The sequence below is a fragment of the Tetrao urogallus genome (assembly GCF_951394365.1).
Source record: "Tetrao urogallus genome assembly, chromosome: 26".
NCBI lineage: Eukaryota > Metazoa > Chordata > Aves > Galliformes > Phasianidae > Tetrao > Tetrao urogallus.
The window spans coordinates 1,730,677-1,752,806 of record NC_136839.1 but is presented as its reverse complement, the minus strand read 5'-3'; the positions used below and the strand labels follow the sequence as shown (position 1 = coordinate 1,752,806).

General features: G+C 43.5%; 2 protein-coding genes across 2 annotated transcripts; one reads left to right on the top strand and one right to left on the bottom strand.

Annotated features, from left to right (window-relative positions):
* Positions 1-423: 423 nt before the first annotated feature.
* On the bottom strand, positions 424-2,356 carry ATP5MC1 (ATP synthase membrane subunit c locus 1). The gene is made up of 4 exons (XM_079547161.1): positions 2,297-2,356; positions 1,694-1,771; positions 1,249-1,424; positions 424-647 (listed from the first exon to the last, which is right to left on the bottom strand). The coding sequence occupies exons 1-4, from the start codon at positions 2,336-2,338 to the stop codon at positions 533-535; spliced, it is 411 nt and encodes a 136-aa protein (XP_079403287.1). The 5' UTR covers positions 2,339-2,356; the 3' UTR covers positions 424-532.
* Positions 2,357-4,869: 2,513 nt separating this feature from the next.
* Positions 4,870-10,772, top strand: CALCOCO2 (calcium binding and coiled-coil domain 2; the record flags this gene model as incomplete). Its single annotated transcript, XM_079547194.1, has 12 exons — positions 4,870-5,049; positions 5,568-5,670; positions 6,034-6,167; positions 6,350-6,475; positions 6,948-7,075; positions 7,191-7,281; positions 7,437-7,559; positions 8,287-8,373; positions 9,038-9,133; positions 9,511-9,646; positions 10,068-10,102; positions 10,590-10,772. 12 exons carry the CDS (start codon positions 4,870-4,872, stop codon positions 10,770-10,772), a joined length of 1,422 nt encoding a protein of 473 aa, XP_079403320.1.
* Positions 10,773-22,130: the final 11,358 nt, after the last annotated feature.

The window sequence follows — 22,130 nt, the reverse complement described above, 5'->3', positions numbered from 1 at the left end:
TACAGTAACGTATATCCTTGTGTACTTGCACAAGGACATATGCCATTTTATAATCCAAACTCCTTTAATACACTCTGTACACTCACCTGTACCCATCACCTTTTCAATACCATAACCTTCAGTAATATTATGTGGAGAAAATAATGTTTTGTCAGCTCAAATGTAAGAATTTGCTTTATTAGAGCAATGCTTGTTGGGATCACTGAATAAATCTGACGCAGTGTTTGAGCTGTTCAAGGACATCCCCTTTTATTTGGCTGACTTCATTTCTCCTTCTTGCTGCCACCATTTCACATTCCCACTGCTTTATCAGTAGGTGTTCCCAGATCTAGAATATTACCCTCTTCAACTAATATATCCCCCAATGGCTTTCCCAATGATGGACCAGCACATAAGAAAAAAAAAAAATAATAAAGCCACCACTTTATTTAGAGAAATCTTTTCTTTAATTGTCAGTCTGGAACGCTCTGATGAAAGCAGACTCAAACCGCCGAGGACAAAGTGATGGAAACTGCAGCCACGCCAGAAGTTGTCACATGGCAAAGAGGATAAGGAATGCCACCATCAAACAGAAGAGACCCATGGCCTCAGACAGGGCAAAGCCCAGGATGGCATAGGAGAAAAGCTGCTGCTTGAGAGATGGATTCCTGCATGTATACGGGGGAGAACAAAAAACAACAAAGTGAAGGTAGAAAAAAAAAAAAAAAAAAAAGGACCCACAGTGAGAAAAACAAAACACAACTAAATAAACCAGACCCCAAATCACATCACAGAAAGCCAGGATTATGCCATACAGTCATCAAGCTTTGGAGGATGAACCAGATTTATGGCAGCTAGCCACCATCTGGAATGGAAAAGCCATGATTTTTCCCTGGGTTTAACGATTTCCAGTAGCCATGTGAAACCCCCAAAGCTAATTTCACCTGCCCTGGTGGTACCAAGCACCAGTTGCCATTGATGACTAGTGTTTCATTCCTTCTAGGAGTAGGCAGAGCTCCACAGAACTTCTGCATCACCCAATGGTAAGTATAGGGTGGATTTAAACAGTTCAGGCACTTTCTTATTTGTTTAAATGAAATGATGAATTGTAACATTCCTTTTACATTCCACAGAGGAATGCTTCAGTTAAAGTATGTGATTCTACACGCTACACATATAGAGTAGAACATAAGCACTAGAAAAAGCTCCTCTCCTCTAAGTTTAGCGCTAGAAAGGAATAAATTCAAGCCAGCCTGGCATCTTACTTACCTGGCATAGCCAATGATCAAGCTGCCAAACACTGTCCCAATACCTGCTCCTGAACCAGCCACCCCAACTGTGGCAGCACCAGCACCGATGAACTTAGCAGCAGTGTCAATATCCCGGGAAACTGCACTAGTTTGGAACTCACGGCGGGTCAGCTGTGGATAGGACACGCCAGCTGGCTGTGGGATACATAGAAAACAGGTTAATGGCATTGAATCATCAATGTGGAAGTCATCTTAATAAAACATATTTTCACCGTTTATAATCTACTCAGGACAGAGCAAAAAAATAATGCTCAGCTACCACTGGTCCGGGCTAGAAGCTATATCTCTTTACTAGCTGTTGTGATGATGTAAAAATCTTACTCCTCCACCTCTGGAGGAGTCATCAAAACATCAAGCACAGAAATACGGGAGCCAATTTAATTTACCACATAAAAGAGTCTTACCTGTACAGCCTGAGCCTCAGGCCTGCTGAACACAGACACTGAAACGGGCCTGGCCAGAGCCCTGGAGCAGCACCGGAACTGAAGCAAAACAGATCGTTAATTCCTACAGTTAGATGCACCCTCATCAATTCTGAGAAAAGAACAGTGTTAGAAAATTTTCAAAATGTTTTAAGACAGAAAAAAGCATAGACAAATTTAGAGCAGTCCTACTCTAGCCAGTTGGATTCAGCCCACGAGGAATGCTGTCACAAGCTGCAGGATCACAGCTGTTACTTCACAGTTCAGCCATTATCACAACCCCAGAGGTTTCATTCCTAGCTTCTATTTTGTGACAAAAGGATGACATCTCTGTGATAACTGCTTATCTCACACTGCTGTTGGGCTCACAGCCCAACAAATGCTTGCAGGGACAGTGGGCATCACTCTGCAGTCACCAGAGGTCACCTTGTTCCCCCCCCTTTATTATCCACGTGTAAAATGGCTTTGTGGGACCCTCTCTCAGCCAGGACCGCCCAGAGTTCTGATCGCTGCCCCATTGGGAAAGCCTCCACAGCCACACGGCCCCACTAAACACCATTACACCCCTCTGCAGACAGTTCTTACCAGAGCCGGAGAGCTGAGGAGAGCCAAAGAAGTCGTCTGCATCTTGCTTTACCTATTACTAATAACGACAAGAAGGAATTAGGAATCCCAGTGCTGCCACATCCTCCTCGCGGCCCAACCCCACAGATCTAGAGATCCGCATTTCTCCCTTCCCTCATTCTAAACACCCCAAAACCACCTCAGCACAACCGAGTCCCGGACGGAGCAAAGGGACAGCACAGTCCCATCAAAGGGTACGGTCCCGGCCGGGCACACCCCACCGGCCAGGACCAAGGCCGCGGTGCCGCTCGAAGCCCCGGGGCCGCACACGGACCCCACCTGCGCGGCGTCCACTCCGGGCTGCGACGGCGGCGGCTCTGAAGGGAGAGCGCGCCCCCACCCCGCTCACCTTGCCGTGTCCCCCAGCGTCCTCCGCGCCGATTGGCTACCGCTACACGCAGCGCGCGGCATTCTGGGACAACATCCTCGCTCCCCATTGGCCGCGGCCAGGCAAGCTCCTCCCACCAGCATCCGGGATAGCAGCATGGGGCGGGAGGACTGTGTTACGATGCGGGCCTCCATTGGTTAGTTATTTTCTCTACGCGCTCTGCGATTGGCTGGCGGCCTGGAGGTCTCCCAGAGGATCATGAGGCGCGCGGGCCGCTCCTCGAATCATAGAGCTGACCATGGAGATGGCGGTCGTTGCGGCGCGGGCTCGGCCGTCCTCTCACGCTGCTCTCCGGTACACCGGAGGCTGTTGCGGCCGCTCCTGTTTCCCGTTCCATAAATAAAGGTCCCTTCGAACACTGAAACTCGTCCTTGCGTTTTGTTGAAGCGCGGCTTTGCTTAGCGAAGCACCCCGCATCGAGGGCGGTCCTTGCGCCGCGGCACCGAACTACAAATCCCAGCAGTGCAGGCGGGGCCGAGCCTGGGGAGGCGACCCTGGGCGGGGCGGCAGAGCCTGCGGAGGAGCGTTCTGCTTTTCCTGGTGCTCCGCTTCCTCCTCGGAGCTCTCCAGCCGTGCCTGTCGGTAAGTGAGCCGGGACAGGGTGTGGGGTCCTGGGGATGCCCTGCAATCCCGTTGTCCCCCTCTTCCTTCCCTCCGTTTTTTTTTCAGTGCAGGGTGGAAGGCTGATTGTGGACGGGGCTCGCTTACTGGTGAGATGCTTTCACATTCGATTCCCGGCAGTGAGTGCAGACTCTGGGCCGGTGGAGCTGGGAGCGGCACCCCGTTCCACCCCACGGCTTACGTAGGGATGCTAACAGGGGCTGCAGTCAGAGCACCAGCCGTGGCATGTAACTTGGCACATCAGCTTCCTGCCTGCAGCTGGAAATCAGCCTCACTTAAGAAGGGTTTGGTTGTTTTTTGTTGTTGTTGAATCATGGGATGGATTGGGTTGGAAAGGACCTCAAAAATCACGTAGTGCCAACCCCCCTGCCATCCACTACATCAGAATGGGCAGGGCCTCATCCAAGCTGGCCTTGCACACCTCTAGGGATGGGGTGTCTGCCCTTCCCTGGGCCAGCACCTTTCTGCCCTCTCAGTGAATAAATTACCCTTGACATCTCATCTGAATCTCTTATTTTACTTTAAAAGTTTCCCACTTGTCTTATCGCTATTTACTCGTGTAGAAAGTTGATTTTCTTCCTGTTTATAAGTATCAGAAGGCTGCTATCAAAGCATTTTCTTCCTAAGATTGCATTTTTGGAATGCTGCAGCTTACAAAGAGGAGAAAACAACAGCAAAAGGAAATCAACCAAAAATCCCCAGAAAGAGGTTGGACCGTGAATATCAGAGGAAGTGTTGTATATTCCATATTGCTCTGTGTGAGGTGTAATTATCTCATTACCTCAGCTGTGGGCTGGGGTTGACCTTTACTTATTGCCATCTGCAAAGGCGGGGCTGTGACCATTGCCTTGGTGGATCCAGCCTCACAGGACCTCTTCCTGCACTGCTTCAAAACTGTTCATGTAACAAACTTCATCTTAGTAAGATGTCTTTCTCCTCTACTTCCTGGAAATGGACTGCATGCTGTATCATCAGCACAGCCTGTGTGGCCATTGGGGTTGCTTTTCTGCAAGATCACTGTCATTTTTGCTGAAAAACAATACTTCTTCATTTTTTTTTCCCCAGCAGGATGCGTTGTTTTGCTGCATCCAGGCACTGAATCCCACCAGCAGACATGCATGCATGCTTTTGCTGCTAGAAGGCTTTGCTGCTTCTCTTCTGTGTAGCAGATCTGTAGGAAGGTCAGCAGGGTCTGGCTTATGGGGTCCCAAACAGGAGAGAGGTTGTTACATTACATGGGCAGCCCTAGAGTTCCAGGCACTGTGGCTGGGAAGCAGTGGTCAGTCTTACGTTACTAAAAAGGATCTACAAACTGTCTTGAATTTAAGGAGCAGTCTCATCACAGCAGTAGGGACTCTGGTGTTCCCTTGTGCCTTGCTGATAAACATTGGTCCATGTGTAGAGGACCTTACAGCTCTGTCACTCCAAACTGTTCCTCTTCGTATCCTTCCTGGACACGATTATACTGGCAGCACGTGAAGATGAGATAATTACATTATGCTTTCTCCTCTCATAGACTTCCACAATGGATGAGACTTCAGATGAACCTCCCACTTCTGCTGTCGTTTTAGACAGCGGCCACTTCTCCCAGGTCATCTTTAACAACGTGGAGAAATTTTATGTTCCTGGAGGAGACGTAACCTGTCACTATACTCTCACACACAACATTGTTCCTCGTGGGAAGGACTGGGTGGGCATCTTCCGGGTAAGTGAATACTGTGCAACCAAGTACGATGAGGCAGCTTCTGACAGAAACAAATTATTTGGCATTTGGTTGATACTTCACCATTAGGAAAGGTCTTAAGGCTTTGGTTGAACATGGTAAAGAATTTATTTTCAGTGATAACCTTGTGTCGTGCAACATTTTTCTTGTGCTCAGGGACAGAGTGCCAGAACTCTGTTGTTACTTGAACAGCTTCAAGGCCAACAGAACAGACCGTGGTTCACAGAATCTGTGAAGAACAATTGCATTAAAGACCATACTGGCACCATCTCTTCCAATATGTTTCCTACTTCAGTGCTCCCCTCACTTACCTAACACATTCCATAGAATAAGGCATAAACTGGTGAGGATCTTCGATTCATGCATAGATTGCAACTCTTAAGAAGTCAGGATTTCGTTTCAAAAGTCCTCCCAGCAGCTGATCTATGTAGTAATACTGTCCAATTGCCATAGGATAAACGTGAAGTATGTAATCCCTTACAAGAATTTTGCTGTTGCAGGTGGGATGGAAAACCACCCGAGAATATTACACATTCATGTGGGCTCCTCGGCCCAGTGATGTCCGTGGTGATACTGCTGTGCAGCAACAGATCCAGTTCAAAGGTGGGCTGGGAGGTTGGGTCACTCATGGTATATATGTGCAGGTGCACACACAGGCATGCACACATAAAATCCCACACTGCTGCCACTAACAACTGTTATATTCGGAATTACAGAATATCTTAGTAAACTTCAAATCCCACCAGCCTAATAGACTTGAAAGAAATACTTCAAATCTACTGGGTTCTGCAATCCTGTCTGAATGATTTTCTTTGTGTTCCAATCACTATCACGAAGAACTAGCAATGGTGAAGGAACAATATTGAAGATGTCTGTTTTGCTAGCTTCTGACTTTCTGTGCTAGATAGTTAAGAGACTCAAATAATTAGAAGCTGCATATGACAGTGTTGTTGTGTTTGTCTGAAGCTTATTACCTGCCCAAAGATGATGAATACTACCAGTTCTGCTACATTGACCAGGATGGTACGATCCGTGGAGCCAGTGTGCCTTTCCAGTTCAGAGCAGAGACTGAGGATGATATTCTGGTGGTTACCACACAGGTGTGTATCCTCTCGTCCCCTTCTTCTTCCTGCCTTTGCTTTTATTTGCCTTCCATTAGATGGGAGTAAACGTGTGCACGTGGACAATAACTGAGGTGCTGTGAAGCCATGCACATTTATTTTGCAGTTGGAGCATAGTGTTTTTTATGCTTCCACTACAACTAAACAACTTTGCTTGCCAGGGAGAAGTGGAAGAGATTGAACAACAAAACAAGAATTTGCTTAAAGAAAATGAGGAGCTGCAAGCCAACTGTGCAAGTCTCCAAAAACAAAATACAGATCTGCAGGAAGACCTCAAGAAGACACAGGTACAACAAAAGTTCATATATGAAGTCAGAAGCTTTAATTCTGAAAGATAAGGTAAAAAGTCTGAGTCAGATCATGCTCTGTTGTATGCTTCTGGGAGAAAATGAAAGTGCTTTCTTCCTGTATTATCTGTTTAATCATTGAACAAGAGGTACAACACCTCTGCTACAATAATAATAACAGTGATGAACAAGAGGCATCATCAGAGGTGGGGTTCAGGAACATATTCAAAAATGTTTGGTAGGTTCTGCAGAAATTTCCAGCCCAGCCCTGTTCCCTAACGTTCCTGTTTTCTCTTTCAGTTTTGCTCAGGGCTTAGTGTAAACAAAACGGGGTCTGAAAGATACAAAGGAGAGATTTTCCTCCTTCACGTGGGCTGCCTGGAAGCATTGCATTTTGCAGTTCCAGTGCAGAGGAGGTCTATTGCCTGAGTCCCATTTTTTTCTTCCTACTGACCTCATTTTTGATTTTCAGGAGCTACAAAATGTTTTGGAGTCCCTTAGGAGCAGCACTGAAAAATTGGAGCTGGAGCTGAATTCCCTGAAACAGGAAAATAAACACCTGAAGGAGCTGAATGAGTGCAGAGAGGCAGAACTGCACCAGTAAGTGTATCTTCAAGATCAATTTAAACAGGATTCCATGTAAGCAAACATCTTGCTGCTGTGGATTAAGTTTCCACTTGTGAAAGTGTGGTGTGTTTTGACTTGCTTTGAACAGATTCAAGGAGCAAATTCAGAATGTAACCTCTGAAAAGGAACATCTGGAAACCAAACTGAAAACAGCCCTGGATCATGTCGATCAACTGCAGGTAGAAAACACATAGCTTCCTTTCTTTTCTTTTATGGACAGTCTCTGATGGTCAGCCACAGGTTCTGGAGGTTTGCTTCATGCACCTAAAAGATCCTGTGCTTCTCAGTCATAACTGTTTGTATTCACTTGCTGCCCACTCTTCTTTCTTCCTAGTCTCAACTTCTGAGTTATGAGAAGGAAATTGAAGAGCTGGTTCGTTTGGACCATGACAAGACTAAGCAGTGTGAAAGTTTAAAGGAAGAGAATAACCAGTTATGCATGACTATTACTCAAAAGGTAAAACCTTCCCTGAATATTAGGATGCTTGGGGAAGCCAGGGAAGAAGCTCAATGGTGTCTTTTGCAGTGACTAGGTAGAAATACAGTTCAATTTTAGGAAAAGTCTAGGAGATTTCATGACAAGGAGAAATCTCTATGGTGCTATGGGTGTCCACACAGGTAGTTCTGTGAACACACCACCTTGCAGATTCTTGTAGTACACACATACATTTTAGTTTTGGAAGAGATGCCTGTCTAAGTAGACTTCATAATTCTGATTCTCTGTAGCAAGAAAATTCAATCTCTGTCTTCATCTTTTTTGGTGAAGCAGATAGGTGGGAATTCAGAATGGATAGTTAGCTGATGGCAAATCGTTACAACTAGGCAAAACTGTTTCAGGGTGGAGACTTGTATAAATAAAACAATTTCAATCTGCCTAGACTATCTGCAGTTGCTTTTAGCTCCAAAAGGAAGCCGATGAGTAACTGGTGAAAGGCAGCAACCTTGCTGGTTTCCTGTATGCTTACATTTTGTCCCTTTCTCATTTTTACTGCTGTAGATTTGCCATTTAATAATAAAAAAAAAATGAAAAGATGGAATATAGTCAGAATGCCATGAAACAACCTTTACAATATAAAGTTTCTGTTCTGTAGTTTAATGTTCTGCCTCACATTCCTGACCTGACATCTTCTTTCTTTGATTTCTCTTTGCAACTCTACCTGTGAAACTCTGGGAATTCTGATCAGGACGAGCAAAAGAAAGAACTTAAACAGTGCCTGGAGCACTTGAAGGGATCAGAGGCCAAGCTGACACTTCGTCTGCAGAATGAACAGGTGTCCAGCATTTCTAGGGGTGCAGCTGGGGGGGGGTGTCTCAAAAGTGCTGAGTACAGAGCTCTGCTATATTGTATAGAATTTGCTGGTGTCTGTTTAGGGGAGTTGACATTTACTTTAAGCCCCCTCTGACTTCAAAAATGAGGTGCCTAAAATAGATGTGATTACCTCTGCTGTGATGCCAAATGTTCAGGGTTCTTACAGTGACACTTTGAGAATGACTGCAGAATCCCTATGGTCTCTAGCTTACCTAATTTACTGATTTAATCCAAGATTTAATCCAAGATTCATTCTTAAGGATGTACTTACTATCCACAGTCTATGCAGATGTCAGAGTACCAGGAAATGTGTCAAGCTTGGAGGGCTCTTACCTGCCAGGGTAGAATCCTTTTCTTTAACCTCTCACTTTGACGTGTTGTACAACCCCTCCGGAGGTCACATCATCCTCTCATGCTGTAATGAAAATACAGAGCTTAAGTGGTTGGTGACACAGAGTTGCCCTAGGTCAAAATCTACAAAATGCTAAGACTCTTGTTTGAAGAGGTTTAATTGTTGGGAATAAATGCAGTTAGAAGCTGCCTGTATGCGTGAACAGTGCTTGGAGCTGTCATCTTTTTGTTTGCCAGTGTCCCACAATTTAGCTAATAACACTCTTCCTTCATAGCAACAAAACAGTGACTTAATGAAAGAGCTGGAAGAGCAGAAGCGTTTGTTTCAGGCTTTGCAAGCAAAAAAGAAGGAGGCTGATGGGGAAAATCAGGTGAGAACTTGTCACAAGTCCTTACGTTTTTCACGCATTGAATATGACACAAATCTGTCCATTAGTGTTCAGTTCCACTGACCCCTCCACCAAACAGATTGCTGCCTGTGCCTTTACAACTGCAAGATTCTTTTCTGTCTTTTAAAATGTATTACTCTGTTGCAGTCATCCTGTCTGCCTGAGCAGGCCACAGAATAGATCCTTGCACTTCCTTTCTTCACTTTCTGTCAAGCAGGACTAAGACTGAACTATCTGAAAACTGAAGAGCGATTTTTACTCTGGTTTAAGAAGAGCTGTGTTAGTTCAGTGTGTAAGTTCTCACTGAAATGGTCTCCTGAGCTCCTGGAAATTAATTTTGCCCTTCTGTCCGTTTGCAGATATTAAGGAAAGAGAATGATTCCCTCCTGAGGCATCTCTCTCAGCCTAGAGACGTTTCTTCCTCTTTTGTTGCTTCACAAGCCCAAGCTTTTGTTCCAGCTCCTGAAGACTTTGTATTTGGAAATCCATATCATGGTGAGAATACTTTACACTCTGTCTGATACCACAAATACACAGCAGTAAGGGTCTCAGCCAACTGTCCTCCCTTTCAAATTGGATGCTGTGGAGAATGCATTCTTAACCTGTGTAGCTTTGCATGTTTGCAGACGACTTGGCAGCTGCAAAATGCTGCCAGATGTTAAGAGCTGGTTTAAGTCATCAGCAGTCTGTCATTTTCTGCAGAAAGAGAGAGCCATCACTTAGCTCCTTGTCAGTGGGACAGCGAGTTCTGTAGCTTATGTCCAGTTTCTATAGTCCTAAATGTAGAGGTTTAGATCCAGAGCCACAGCCTCACATTTCAAGAATTATTAGTTATTAACACTGTTATTACATGTTAGTTATTGCACTGTTAATCGTTTGAAGTGGCTGAATGAACTTTTTCTTCTTTTTTCCCCAGATGCAGGAGCAAATTGGGCAAGAGGCACAGGAATAGTAAGTAAAGGAGACATGAATGGACATGAATTAGTGATATACAGACAAAAATTAGTAGTTGAAAATGAGAAGCACCAAGTTCAGTTCTGTAGCTGGTTGTCCATTTATTGTTTTAGTCCTGGTAATATAATGGACAGTAAAATGGAACCATGTACACTTAGTCTGTGGAATTAGTAACATGTCAGGGAAGAGAAGTTCTGTTCACCTTAATCTTTAAAGAACAGCTTTTGGCAGCATCAAATGTCAGAATGAGCAACTGCTAAATACCTTATTATTTTGTAGTGCAAACATTGACTTGTGCCATTTAGGAGTTTTAAGTGTTATTTAGAGAAGCTTGGAGACATTTGAAAACTTCAATGTATTACAAGTCAGAAAGACTTGCCCAAAGCTGATGATATCTGACTAGCAATTTTTTTTTTTCTTTTTGAAGAAAGAATACAAATACAAATTTAAAATTGTCTTTGTTTGCATTTCCTTTGTACTCCAGGATTCTATCAGGAAATGTCCCATATGCAATTGCATTTTTCCTGATAATATTGAAACAAGAGACTACGAGGCCCACGTGCAGGGCCATCTTCTGGAGTGCCCAGTCTGCAATGGAGCCTTTGACAAGTCCAACCAGCAGGTGTTTGAAGACCATATGTTGTGCCATAGACTGGAACAATTGTGAATCCTTATCTGTGCTGTAGAATAGGTGGTGGAGGCTGCAGCTTAGAATAGACCAAAATTATACTAGAGACTTGATCCATGCTGGTAAGAAATGGAATTGTCATCCCCTTAAGTCCTCTGCCTTGGATCAAACAACTGTGCTTGCTAAATGAGTTACAAATCCTGTAATTAATAACTATCCAGGTAGGGTCAAATAATAGATCTAGTACAGCAGTACTCAGCTGATACAGGTCCATTATAATGGTTTTATTATTCAGTAGAGCACTGTGATTGCTAACCAAAGAGCAGAAGCATTGCATAGTCTTTTAGGACCACACCTTCAGTCTGGTTCAGCTTCTGGAACATAGAGTTAAATACTAATAAATACAGAAGTCTAAATAAGAATATATTTTCCTTTCTTCTTTTGCCTTTACTCATAAAAAAGTGAAATATATATTTATAAAGAAAGTACTTGTTTGTAGATCTAAAGGTCTAGGGTTCTTCTTACATCAGAGTAGGCAGTATAGCTTAGTGTAGAATGAGGTGCATGCACTGTTGTCCCTTTTTTCCTGTATGACCAGACTGAAAGTAAATGGTGATACAGTCTGTGCTTGTGTGGACACTGACACTGTCCTGTCATGCATCCATCTCATGGCGAGGGAACCCTGATGTTTATGAAACAGGGAAAGTCAGAATGGCCTGGAGCCTGTAGGAAAGCAGTAGCTGAGTTGCCATGAGAGTGCTGAGGATAAATGGGCTCTCAGTCTTGAAACTGGGCATCCTCATTTAAAGGAAGTGATGAAAGCCCTCCTGACTTAAAATGAAGAGCCTGTTCTCAAACCAAAACATTGTGATTGAAAACTGCTAAGTGCCTTGGGACATTACAACGCTTTGTGGATGGATTATCCAGTCGCTATTTTTATTTCTGCTTTGGGATTTTCAGATTATGATTAACAGTCCTTTTGTCCATGCACATACAAATGGGTGAAGTTTTATTATCCAGCTGTGTTAGACGTTTCCTGCTGAATATCTGAAGCAAAAGAAAATCATAAGAAGTTTACATAGAGTCTTAAGACCATTAAGAGTAACAAAGACTTTAAAATGTTTTGGTTCTACACGTAATTTTTTTAATCTAGGTTGAAATGGAGTATTTCTGCCTTTAAGATGTACACTGGTAAGCATGATTTTAAAAAATCTGTAAGAGAAAATCAGAGCAGAGAAAAAATAAAAGCTGTACTGAGAAAGTCCTTGAAAAAAGATGGCAAGTTATTTAAATAAATTGGAGGAATTGGTGGTGTGTTAATAGAGCAATTTGCAAACCTTGGATTACTTTCTGAAGCTTTTCTCTAACAAAGTAGTTAAGCATATCTCTGAATAACTTTTAGCATGCAACATAATATCTCAATGTTAGTGGGGCTGCTGCTGTCTAATAGGATCTACTGAACTGGCAGATCTGCATTGGCTTCTCTCAGCATGGAAATGTATCAAGAAAGCCAAAGGATAGGATGTTATTCATTACTATAATGTGTATCAACATTCCTGATGTATCTTTATGCCAATTTTGGCAAATATTCTGTCATTGTGAGGCTAATTTTTAACTGGGCACCTGTTTTCTCAAGAAATATCCCACTGGTTTTCAAGAAAATGCTCCCACCCCAAAGCTTTTCTACGCATCCTCATTTAAAATTACATTTTCTTTTCCTTTTCCAATTCTTTTCCTGCTTTACATCTTGACCAAAGCAGATCAAATGCAGAGAGTAGAAGCAGTCTTTATTAAAACTCCAGCAGGTCGCCCAAATACCACTTACCAGCCCTGCTCATTTTCTACACTGCTGTTAATGCTGGCTTTAGCAGCTCAGATCCTAAAGCCTAGCCCTGTCGTTAGTGGTTAGTTGTGTTACAGTGCTGTGTCCCTGAGCTACCACTGCCAAGTGTTGATGTTGCTTCCACCCCTTGTAATACTCTGGTGCCAACCATTTTCTGCTTGCCACCTCCTACCATCTCCACGAGACCTTTAACTTTTAATTGGGAAACTGAGGCCGCCTCCTTTTCCCTTTTATCCCCTGGGTGGAGAGTAATTGGAACGTGGCTGACTTTGTCCCTTAGGAAACACAGTTTGGTGGTCCAAGTAAATTATTTTTTTTACTTGCTGAAAATAATCAAGCTACTAAGGGTTGTTTTTTCATGTAAGCGTGAGCAATTTGTGCAACCTGGTGTAGGGAACCTGCTTTGGCAGGGGGGTTGGACTTGATGATCTCTGGAGGTCCCTTCCAACCCCTACGATTCTGTGACTCTGTGTGACTCAGAGCCCGTTTTGAGGTGCCAGCCATAGGACACAGACAGCAAGCAGGTGGCCGGCAGAGGGGGTCAGACTGCAATAAATCTCACGAGGATGCTGCATTTCAAAGCATTTTAAGGTATGCCATTTGTTTTCTGCAATAACGATCCAGATTCAGACTTGCAAGACATAATATACTTCTGCCTGACACATCCTGAGCAGCCAGGGACCAATTTACCTCCAAGTACAAACTACACTGTGTTTTCTAAGCAAATTTTCATTTTACATGTAATTTACAGCTTTATGTATGTTACTGATGTATTTAACATTTGGAATTGCAGTATGTTTCAACCCTATCTCAATTGTATGGTTTAAAACAGAAATAGCTCAAATGGTTGATAATTAGATCTAATTATACTTTGGATGAGATCCCATTTACGTTGATATGTATTGCATGAGGACCTTGAAATAAATTTTCACAAGTGACAGTAGATACTTGGCACAATCTATGTCTGGAATCACATGGAATCTGACTGAATGGGCATTTATTATATATAAATATTTAAAGGGGTATAAAAATTTTGCAGGCCAAATGTCTGTGGATGGAAAACACAAACCAGATGACAGCATCTCCCAGCTGCAAAGGCATGCTGTCGATTGCATAGGGCACCAGACTGACAGTTCTTTCCATCAGAAAGAGCCTGCAAAAAGGTTTTTTTTGGTGCAGAAAAATGAGGTTGGCCATGAGGCAGACAGTTACAGTATCCAGATTCTCCAACTCTTTCAGTCTTAAAAGTCAGAGTCTCTGAAAGGTGATGGGTGGTTCTGCTCCTTTCACAAAATGATTCCCAAGCTCACAGCCACAGCCCCTATACTCACTTTAGCAGCCTCTTTCCTCCACCCTTTCTCCTCCTGATTTCTCATCCTCTATCTATGCCTTCCTCTTTCTTACTGAACAAGGTACACCTTCAGCGTTGTCTTTCTCCTCTGAAATTGCTGTGCTGAGGTTTAGGGTGAGGAGAGGCTGAGGCATGGAGTGGGGTCCATCTGGCAGCACTGGCAGAATGCAGGCTGGGAGTAGTGCTGCTGCTTCTCTTCACCTTAATGAGGCTCCTGCAGAGAGCAGAGGAAGCAGAAAGAAAATAAAAAGGTTCCTAACAAAAGGAATGTAAATAGACAAGGTGCTGGTGAACAATAGAGGAGAAGGAAAGCAGTGTCCAAGCCAGCAACTGAGTGGTTTTGCTTGATAATCAACTTGTCAGATTGATTTTAAGACACAGCAGAAGAGATCGATAATTCTTTACAGCAGTATAATGCACTTCCTAGGAGTTAAAGTGTTCTGAACACCAAAGTCCTTATTTCAGGGATCAGGTCTGTACTTTCTTAGTAAGTGGCAGTGCTTCTGTATTTGGCATGTCAATTATGGGAAGAGACTGGGGAATGCAATCACAGTTAAAAACAATGGTTCTAAAACGACACTGAAGCAAACTGCCAGGCTGTTTGAGATGGGGCAGCTCTGAAAAATCTGGGGAAGTGTTCAGACGTCCCTGTGAAACTGAGAAATTAAGATATTATACTTCTGTCGAGCTTTTTTTGTTGTTGTTGCTTATGTTATTTTGTGAGGACATTTCTTCTCTTTATCTTTGTTTTGCAGTAGAGATCCAAACTGGCCTCCTCTTGCTCATCCAGGAGTCAGTGAGGCCCTTTATCTCTAAAGCAGTTGCACAAAGTGGGCATATAAAGGCATGAAATCAGAATACTGCTGTTCATCACCCGCTTTGTTCTGAATTAAATCCCTAACTGAGATGCACTGAAGAAGCAGATCTTTACAGTTTTGCTGGTGAAACGCTTGGGTCCCAGAATTAGATCAGTTGTTTTCTCTAAACAGCTATTAGCCACTTCCATTATACTAACAGAACTGGTTTCCATCCTCTGGCTCATTTATTCCAAACCAGCATTATTGAAGTGAATGGGGTCTAGGCCCTGGATATTAGAAGAGCTGTTGGTCTACTCATAAATAACAAGTTGTCAAGGATTTTAATGGAAACCCTTAGAGTGCTGTAAATCTGTGCAGTTCTGCCTGGACCCCCTCCCTCATTTCCATCACAATATCACTCCAGTGGGACTGCAGCTTGCAGCATGTGCCAGGCAGCCTAGATTGGTGGGACACAGGGGAAGAAGGGAAGGGAGAAAGAAAGAAAGAAAGAAAGAAAGAAAAAAAGCTGGAGAAGAGGTGGGGGATTCAGAACAGTTGGTAGTGCTGAAGCATCTGCTGGGTGGCCGGTTTTGGAGTCACCTGGCCTATTGAGCATGGCAAGGCAGGGAAGGCTATTCATCCAGGGGGACTGGGAAGGGGGGATAACAGAACCAGGGATGCTTGTGGAATAAAGATGGATGTGCTGCAGTTTACATTTCGCTCCACTGGGCTGTGAAGTAGTAAATCTCAGCAAATAGAGGGTTGTGTTAGTTTTTGATCACCATTTAAGCAGTAGAGCTACTGATGTGATACTGTATAGACTGTCTCTTGTTGTTAGTAAAAGCAGGGCTTTTGAAGATGATTTTTTTTTAACCTTCCCACTAAGTCCAAACTGCCTTCAGGGAAAAATTAACACTGTACCTGATCCAAATAGCAATGTTTCTGTGGTTCACTGGATCTGGTCAGAAGCTGGGTTGCTCCAATGTTCCTTGACATTATTTACTCACCCTCCAAATATCATCAGCTTAGCTGCAGAGATCGTAACATCCTGCTGCATACAACACTGAAGCCTTCTAGGAAAGAACTTGAGCTCACTCGTCCATTCTCTGTTGGCTATATTATGGGATATATTATGACTGGCTTGGATCAAGGCACAGCCATACTTGTGCCCACCCCTCTTGCAAAGCAGATGGGACTACATGGTGCCCTATTTAAGAGTTCAAGAGCTCCACAGCTCATTAAAATTTGTATGCAAGGTCACTTTAGGCTTAAAGGTAGGCTTACACCCTTGCTTGCCATGTAATAGAAATAAAAAATGACATTGGTGACAAAGCTTCCACTAGCTTCAGAGTGCCCAGGGCTTATAGTCTTACATAATTACTAGTCTGGCACTGAAAGCCTAAAATACAATAAAGCCATCAGCAACACAGATGCTAAATTAATTACTTTAAAATATAGCTCCTTCCACATTACAGCCTCACAAGGATTGAAGAAGCAGGTCTTAAGAGACTTATGCCCTATATTATGTAATTAAATATTACCTCTGTGCTATAGATAGGGCAGCAGCCACGTAGACATGAAGGAATTTAGCCAAAGTCTCTCAGAAAACGTGTGGCATAATCCTCCTCTCCCTCACCAGATTTAACATTCATTTTGAGAAAGGCTGCGCAGCACGAGAAGTGAGCCAGGATGGAGGGAAAAAAATGGATGGCTGCCAAAAGGGATTGATGTCCTTCAGACTCCAGGGAGTTTTTAACCCTTCCCAATGGTTTTGCCAGCCTGAAAAACCTGGTGGGGTTCATCAGCCTGCGCTGCTCCTCTGCTGATCCATAAGAGATTTGCCAGTGGGAGCAGCTGCTTCAAGAGTGAGTTGATAACTCAAGCCCTGAGGCACTTACATCTGTATGTCTCATACGCTGCCTGCCTCCCTTCTCCAGTAACAGGATGAGACTAGAATATTGCATGTGCTTTCATAATGTGTATTCCCGTGGGGCCTTGGTCATGATTATAGCATCTAAATGCAACCAGAAACAAATAATGACAACGAAAAAGACAAAAAGATGGGAAATCTAAAGATCCCGAATATTTTTAATACTTCTTTGTGTTTTACAGTATGTTGCAGTTTCGCCAGCCACACAGTGTGGCTAATTCCTTTTTATTAGCAGTTATATTGTTGAGAGCAGGTACTGCATGTTATGTAGTGCAGCTGAGAGAGCCATATGGAATTTTAATCTCTAGGAGTTATTACCTGATGGTAGCAGTTTATGAACCCACACTTGTCTTAGCAGAGTCGCTGAACTTGACAGTTCTTCCTTAAAGAGCTTGATTGCTAGGACAGAGCTGATCCAGAATGTTGGAAAGGAAGGACTCTTCATTAGATGACCCAAAGACTGTCACAACATCAGTATCTTTTAGGCAGTGCAGTGTTTTTCACACCTTCAAGAAGTGCCTTCTCTATTATTACAACTTTAATGACCTGTTTTGCTTTTCTCAATGAACCAATTAAAATAGGGGCACTCAAACTTTCCTGCTAGCTACCTACAAGAGAACCTCTCTGTTCTTAAAGCAATACTTATTGTAAAAATACTCATAACCCTAATATATATTTTTTGGAAAAAAAGAAGATTAACATTGAAAGCTGTACCCTATCTTTCAGTGAACTTTCCTAAGACAACCCCCAAACATGAGATTCTTGCCTTTTATCCTAAATAATTCCAATAAGAGACAGCATACAGACCTGCTGCATCACCATGAGATCCTGAATGAAATTTTCTCTGGTCTCAGGCTCCAACATCTGCGTTTACAAGCAACAAAAGAGAAAAACCCACTGCTTTAATGGAGAAGCAATCTACCTATGTATCATTTGGGTGCACCTTATTGAGTGCACCACAGATTGCTCAACTAAATCTAAGATGCTCACTAGATCTTGAAGTGTTGGAAAACTCTTAAGCCAATGAGGATTGTATCAGGATTGTAAAATTTCAAATGAATTCTGGTGAATCCGCTGCGGGCTGCTATGGAAATGGAACAGGGTTACTTTAAAGGATATGTTATCACAAAAAAAGAAGAGGGAATCCAGTTTTCTCTGTGCGTGTGTCAATTAGCTCAGCACAACCTGCTCTGTTTTCTGCCAGCTCCATCTGTTTCCATGGCAGCAGGAGCTGAATTAATACACCAACTGCGAATTCTGGATGTAAATGGTGCTGCCCATTGTCTCTGCAGCACCAGCAGACCTCAGCACCTAATTTCATTTCCCCAAGGCTGCTAATTTGCTTTTGTTATCATTACTTAGCGAGGATGATTTGGGTGCTTTTTTTATTTAATGTTAATATCTGAGACACAGCCGCTCTCAGGCCCACGCGCTGCCATTACCCAGAGCTGGGGTGGCCCTGGCAGAGCTGTGCAGATCCAGCTTCGAACTTGAGGCTGCTTAATACAGAGCCCTGAAATCCCATCCAGGCAGACGCGCTGCTCCGGGCCTCACAGACGTTCATTCCCCTCTGGCCTCCCCCAAACTGCTGTAGGAAGGCCCCAAGCGAAGCACTTTCGTTCCCCGAGTGGCAGAGCCCTTAGGAGTCACCCCAGCCTCCAACACCCAGACGCTCCTCCTCAGCCCTCATGAATATTCACATCGCCTCACAGCTGCGATTGGCTGCGGCCGTTCAAACGAAATGGGGCCATCAGCAGCCGGCAGTGGGCGGGAAAGGGGAGGGCTTTAAAACGCGCCTGCGCACTCGTGGCGCATGGAAGTGACGTCACTCCCGCCAGCTCCTTACCCCGCCCCCTTGCTGTTTTTATCCAGTCACAAGCTTTTCTGGCCGCTCGGCCCAATGGAGCGGCGATTGGTTAATAAGGGGGCGGGGAAAGAAGGGGGTGGTGCTTGTCGTTTTGTCCAATCAGAAGACGCAAGGGTGGGGGCAGGGGCTCACCGCTAAGGGAATTCACCTGGGCGGGAGGTGGCGCTGCTGCGAGCCGCGCTGAGCCTTAGGGTTGCGGGTTCGAGGCTCCTGGGGTCCCGTGGGGTTCGAGCTGCCCTCGTTCTGCGGTTCTTCCATTCCTTCTGGTGAGCCGTCGTCTTTGAGAACAGCTCCCAGTGCTCCGTCCCTTGCAGCTCCCCCGTGCCACCAGTACAGAGGTCTTGCAAAAAAAACCTCCTTGTGAATGGGTCTCCACTTGGCACCAGCGTGGATGGAGCAGTAGGAGAGCATTCACACAGCCTTTGGGCTCGGAGGAGCCAAAATAATTGTGCTGTAGTCCATCCCCGAAGGCTGAGTCGATTGCCATTTGCATGAAGGTCATGACATGATTTCCAAATATCATTTGAAAGTCGTGGGTGGTTGTGCAGAGCTTGGCAGGCTGTCCTGGAATTCCCCATTGATGCAGTTTGTTCAGACATATGCTACCAGTCTTTAGGCAAAGTATTGGTTTATTGCCCTGGAGTGTCCCCTGTTGTTCTAACACTTGCTCTTTGCAAGCCTTCACTATCCCTAATGTTTAATCTCTGTAAAGGGCTTGCTTGTGATCACGATACATATTTCTCTCTTAATGACTGAAGTTAGGCAAGAAGTCAAAACTTAATATGTCAGTGAGCTCTTGCCAGTACTTTTCTGGATTCATGCCTCGGGTGTAGAGCACGAAGAAGCACTACAAATGGCTCTGTTCCCAACTTAAACAAAGCATTATTCAGGCTTGTGTTCCAGGAATCTGTTTTTCACCACTCATCAGAAATATCAATGGGACTGTTTGTTTGGGCAGTTGTTGGTGGCTTCTGAAGCAGCAAGAAATTGTTGGCCTGTTTGGTGGTCCTTTATGACCAATTGCCATCTAAAACAAGCAGTTTGTAAATAAAGCATCTGCAGCAAGCAGAAGCAATCTACCTTGCTTTATTGCTGAGGTCTGACTGAAAGGAGATGCTGCATCTCACTCAGAGGGCAAAGTTTGAAATTACAACTCTGTGTTCTCCTGAAACCTATGGGCAGCGAGAGATGATGAGGAGAGGACAGCAGGTACTGGACAGGTTGTACTCAACAGATTGGTGAATGGAAGTGATGATCAAGCCCTTAGAAGCATGAGCTGCTTGGTCTGCATGCATATAGAATAGAATCATAGAATCATAGCATCACTCTAGTTGGAAAAGGCCTTAAAGATCATCGAGTCCAACCACAGCATGACATGCGATGGTCTCTTTATTATTTTTTGCAATTAATGAGATGAAAATCAAAATATCACTTTTTTTTCTTTTCTTAGTTACCCAGAAAATTAGCCAGATGTTACATTTCCTTATTACAGTCAGTTACCTTTTTTTTCCTCAAAATTATTTCAAAAGATTGAAAAATTACATCTAGAAAGTCTACCTCAGAAAGCAGCTTTAGTGCAAGCGTTCGATAACTTCTGAAGAGTCCCTCTATTGTTTCCCTTCCCGTAGTGGTGATGATTTGCAGCCTGATAGCATATCAAGGAAACACAGGACTTATATCTGTAAAGTGGACTGTGACTGTCAGGGAAGAGGCATCTTCATCGCCAAATCTGAGGACATAAAACCTGGACAGGGGAGGATCTGCCAGCAATACATCTCAAGGGTAAGCCTTCCATTCCATGTTTCAAGATTGCTGTTCTGTCACTGAGCTACTGTTTTAATATCCAGTTTAGCCTTGCTTTGATGTGGTCAGTCAGCCATAAATAGCATTCACTGGTCATTTTCTTCAGATTCATCACTATCAAAGGAATTCATTGCTGTCAAAAGGAAAAATATCTACTTTACATGTCGCCGCGTAAACTCTCATTCAGAAATAGCCTCTGTTATTTTGAGATGGAATCACCTTGACAAGAATTCAGGCCATTCGGACTCATTGGACAAGGAAAACTTTCCCTCATGAGCGAATGAGCCCTTAAACAATACTCATTTTTCACGAGTCCAGTGAAGCCCTACTGTCCTGCTCTTTACAAAACTCTCATCAAAGCATTTTTGGTTGACATTTGGAGTCATGTTCCTGATGAAGTCTAATGTACAAACCCCAGTGAACGTCTGGGTTTGTGGATTTCTGATAGTCTTAGAAACAGAACCTTAATTTACTCTGGTTTGCTGTTGACCTTTGGATACACTTTATTTTGGGAGATAAATTTGACTTTGCATTCACCTCGTTGTTATTTCTCGGGGATCATTGCCAGGAAAGAATGAAAGTCAAAGCCGCAGATGGAGGGCAGGGCACACGGAGACTCTGGCTTGTTGAAAAAGGAAGTAGGCAGTCACAGAATCATAGGATAAGAGAATGGCATTGGTCATAAGGGACCTTAAGGATCATCTTATTCCACCTCCCATGCTGTGGGCTGCGTATAATCAGTGTTTGGGTCATAGACCCCAGCAATAGACATTTGCTGCATCTTTCCTAGCTCTGTGTTAGCTAGGCTAGACTATTCTGGAAAAATATCTACTGTAGGAAAGGGTTCAGTAGAGACATTAACTGGGCTTATAACCTTTGTTCTATAGGTTAATGAGTTACCTGAGTGACTCATGTGTTTCAAGCAAGTTTAGAAGCAAATTGGCTTCACACAAAAGTCCCAGACTTTTATAACTGGTAGACAAAAGTTTGATCTGCACATTTATGTGCTGGTGAATCTTGTGAACCTCTGAGGATCTTTATCTATAATGAGAACCTTACACATTTTGCCAGTTCAGCACACTCTGACCCTTTGCCTAATAGCTTCATAAGTAAACAACTCTATCAGCAGATATTAATGACCATCCAATACATAGCAACTGGACAGAGAAAACACTGTGGTTTGATTGTCCAAAGATTCTTTATCTGGGAATCTCTAAGCACTCCATAAATGTTAGTGATCTCGATGTGCAGAACCTCAGTTCCATTAATAAAAGCATGCATAAAATATTTTAGCTCTTTTCTAGTAGGTAGTTATATTTTTGGTATCTAAGCTGAAAACAAGTTTTAGGTGTGATAACACTGCCATAAATACAGATCTAATCGACTTTCAGCATAATTTTGGTCCTGTTTAAGGTAGTTACAAGAAAAAGAAACACTGGAAGGAAAGTTTGCCTCCATGCTAAGTTGTCTTTTTTTTCCTGCTTCTTTATGAAAAGAAGTCCTGGCTTAGCTGATGGCTGGAAAAGGTTCTGCTGTGTAGTTCTGGATCATTCTAACATGGAATTAGCTCTGCTAATAAGTAGTTGTAGAATGGGACCTGACTGAGAAAGAGGGCTATATTCAATTGAAACTGCTGATTTCTCAGAAGTGATGGAATTGGAATGCTGATGAGATTGCAGTGAAGTGAAATTGAAGCTGTTGAGCCTCATTTATTGGGTTCTTTAGAGTAATGGGATCAGTATAGAGCTGATCATATTCAGTGCCATTAAATCTTCTGTGCTTAATTAAGATGCTCTGTACATTATG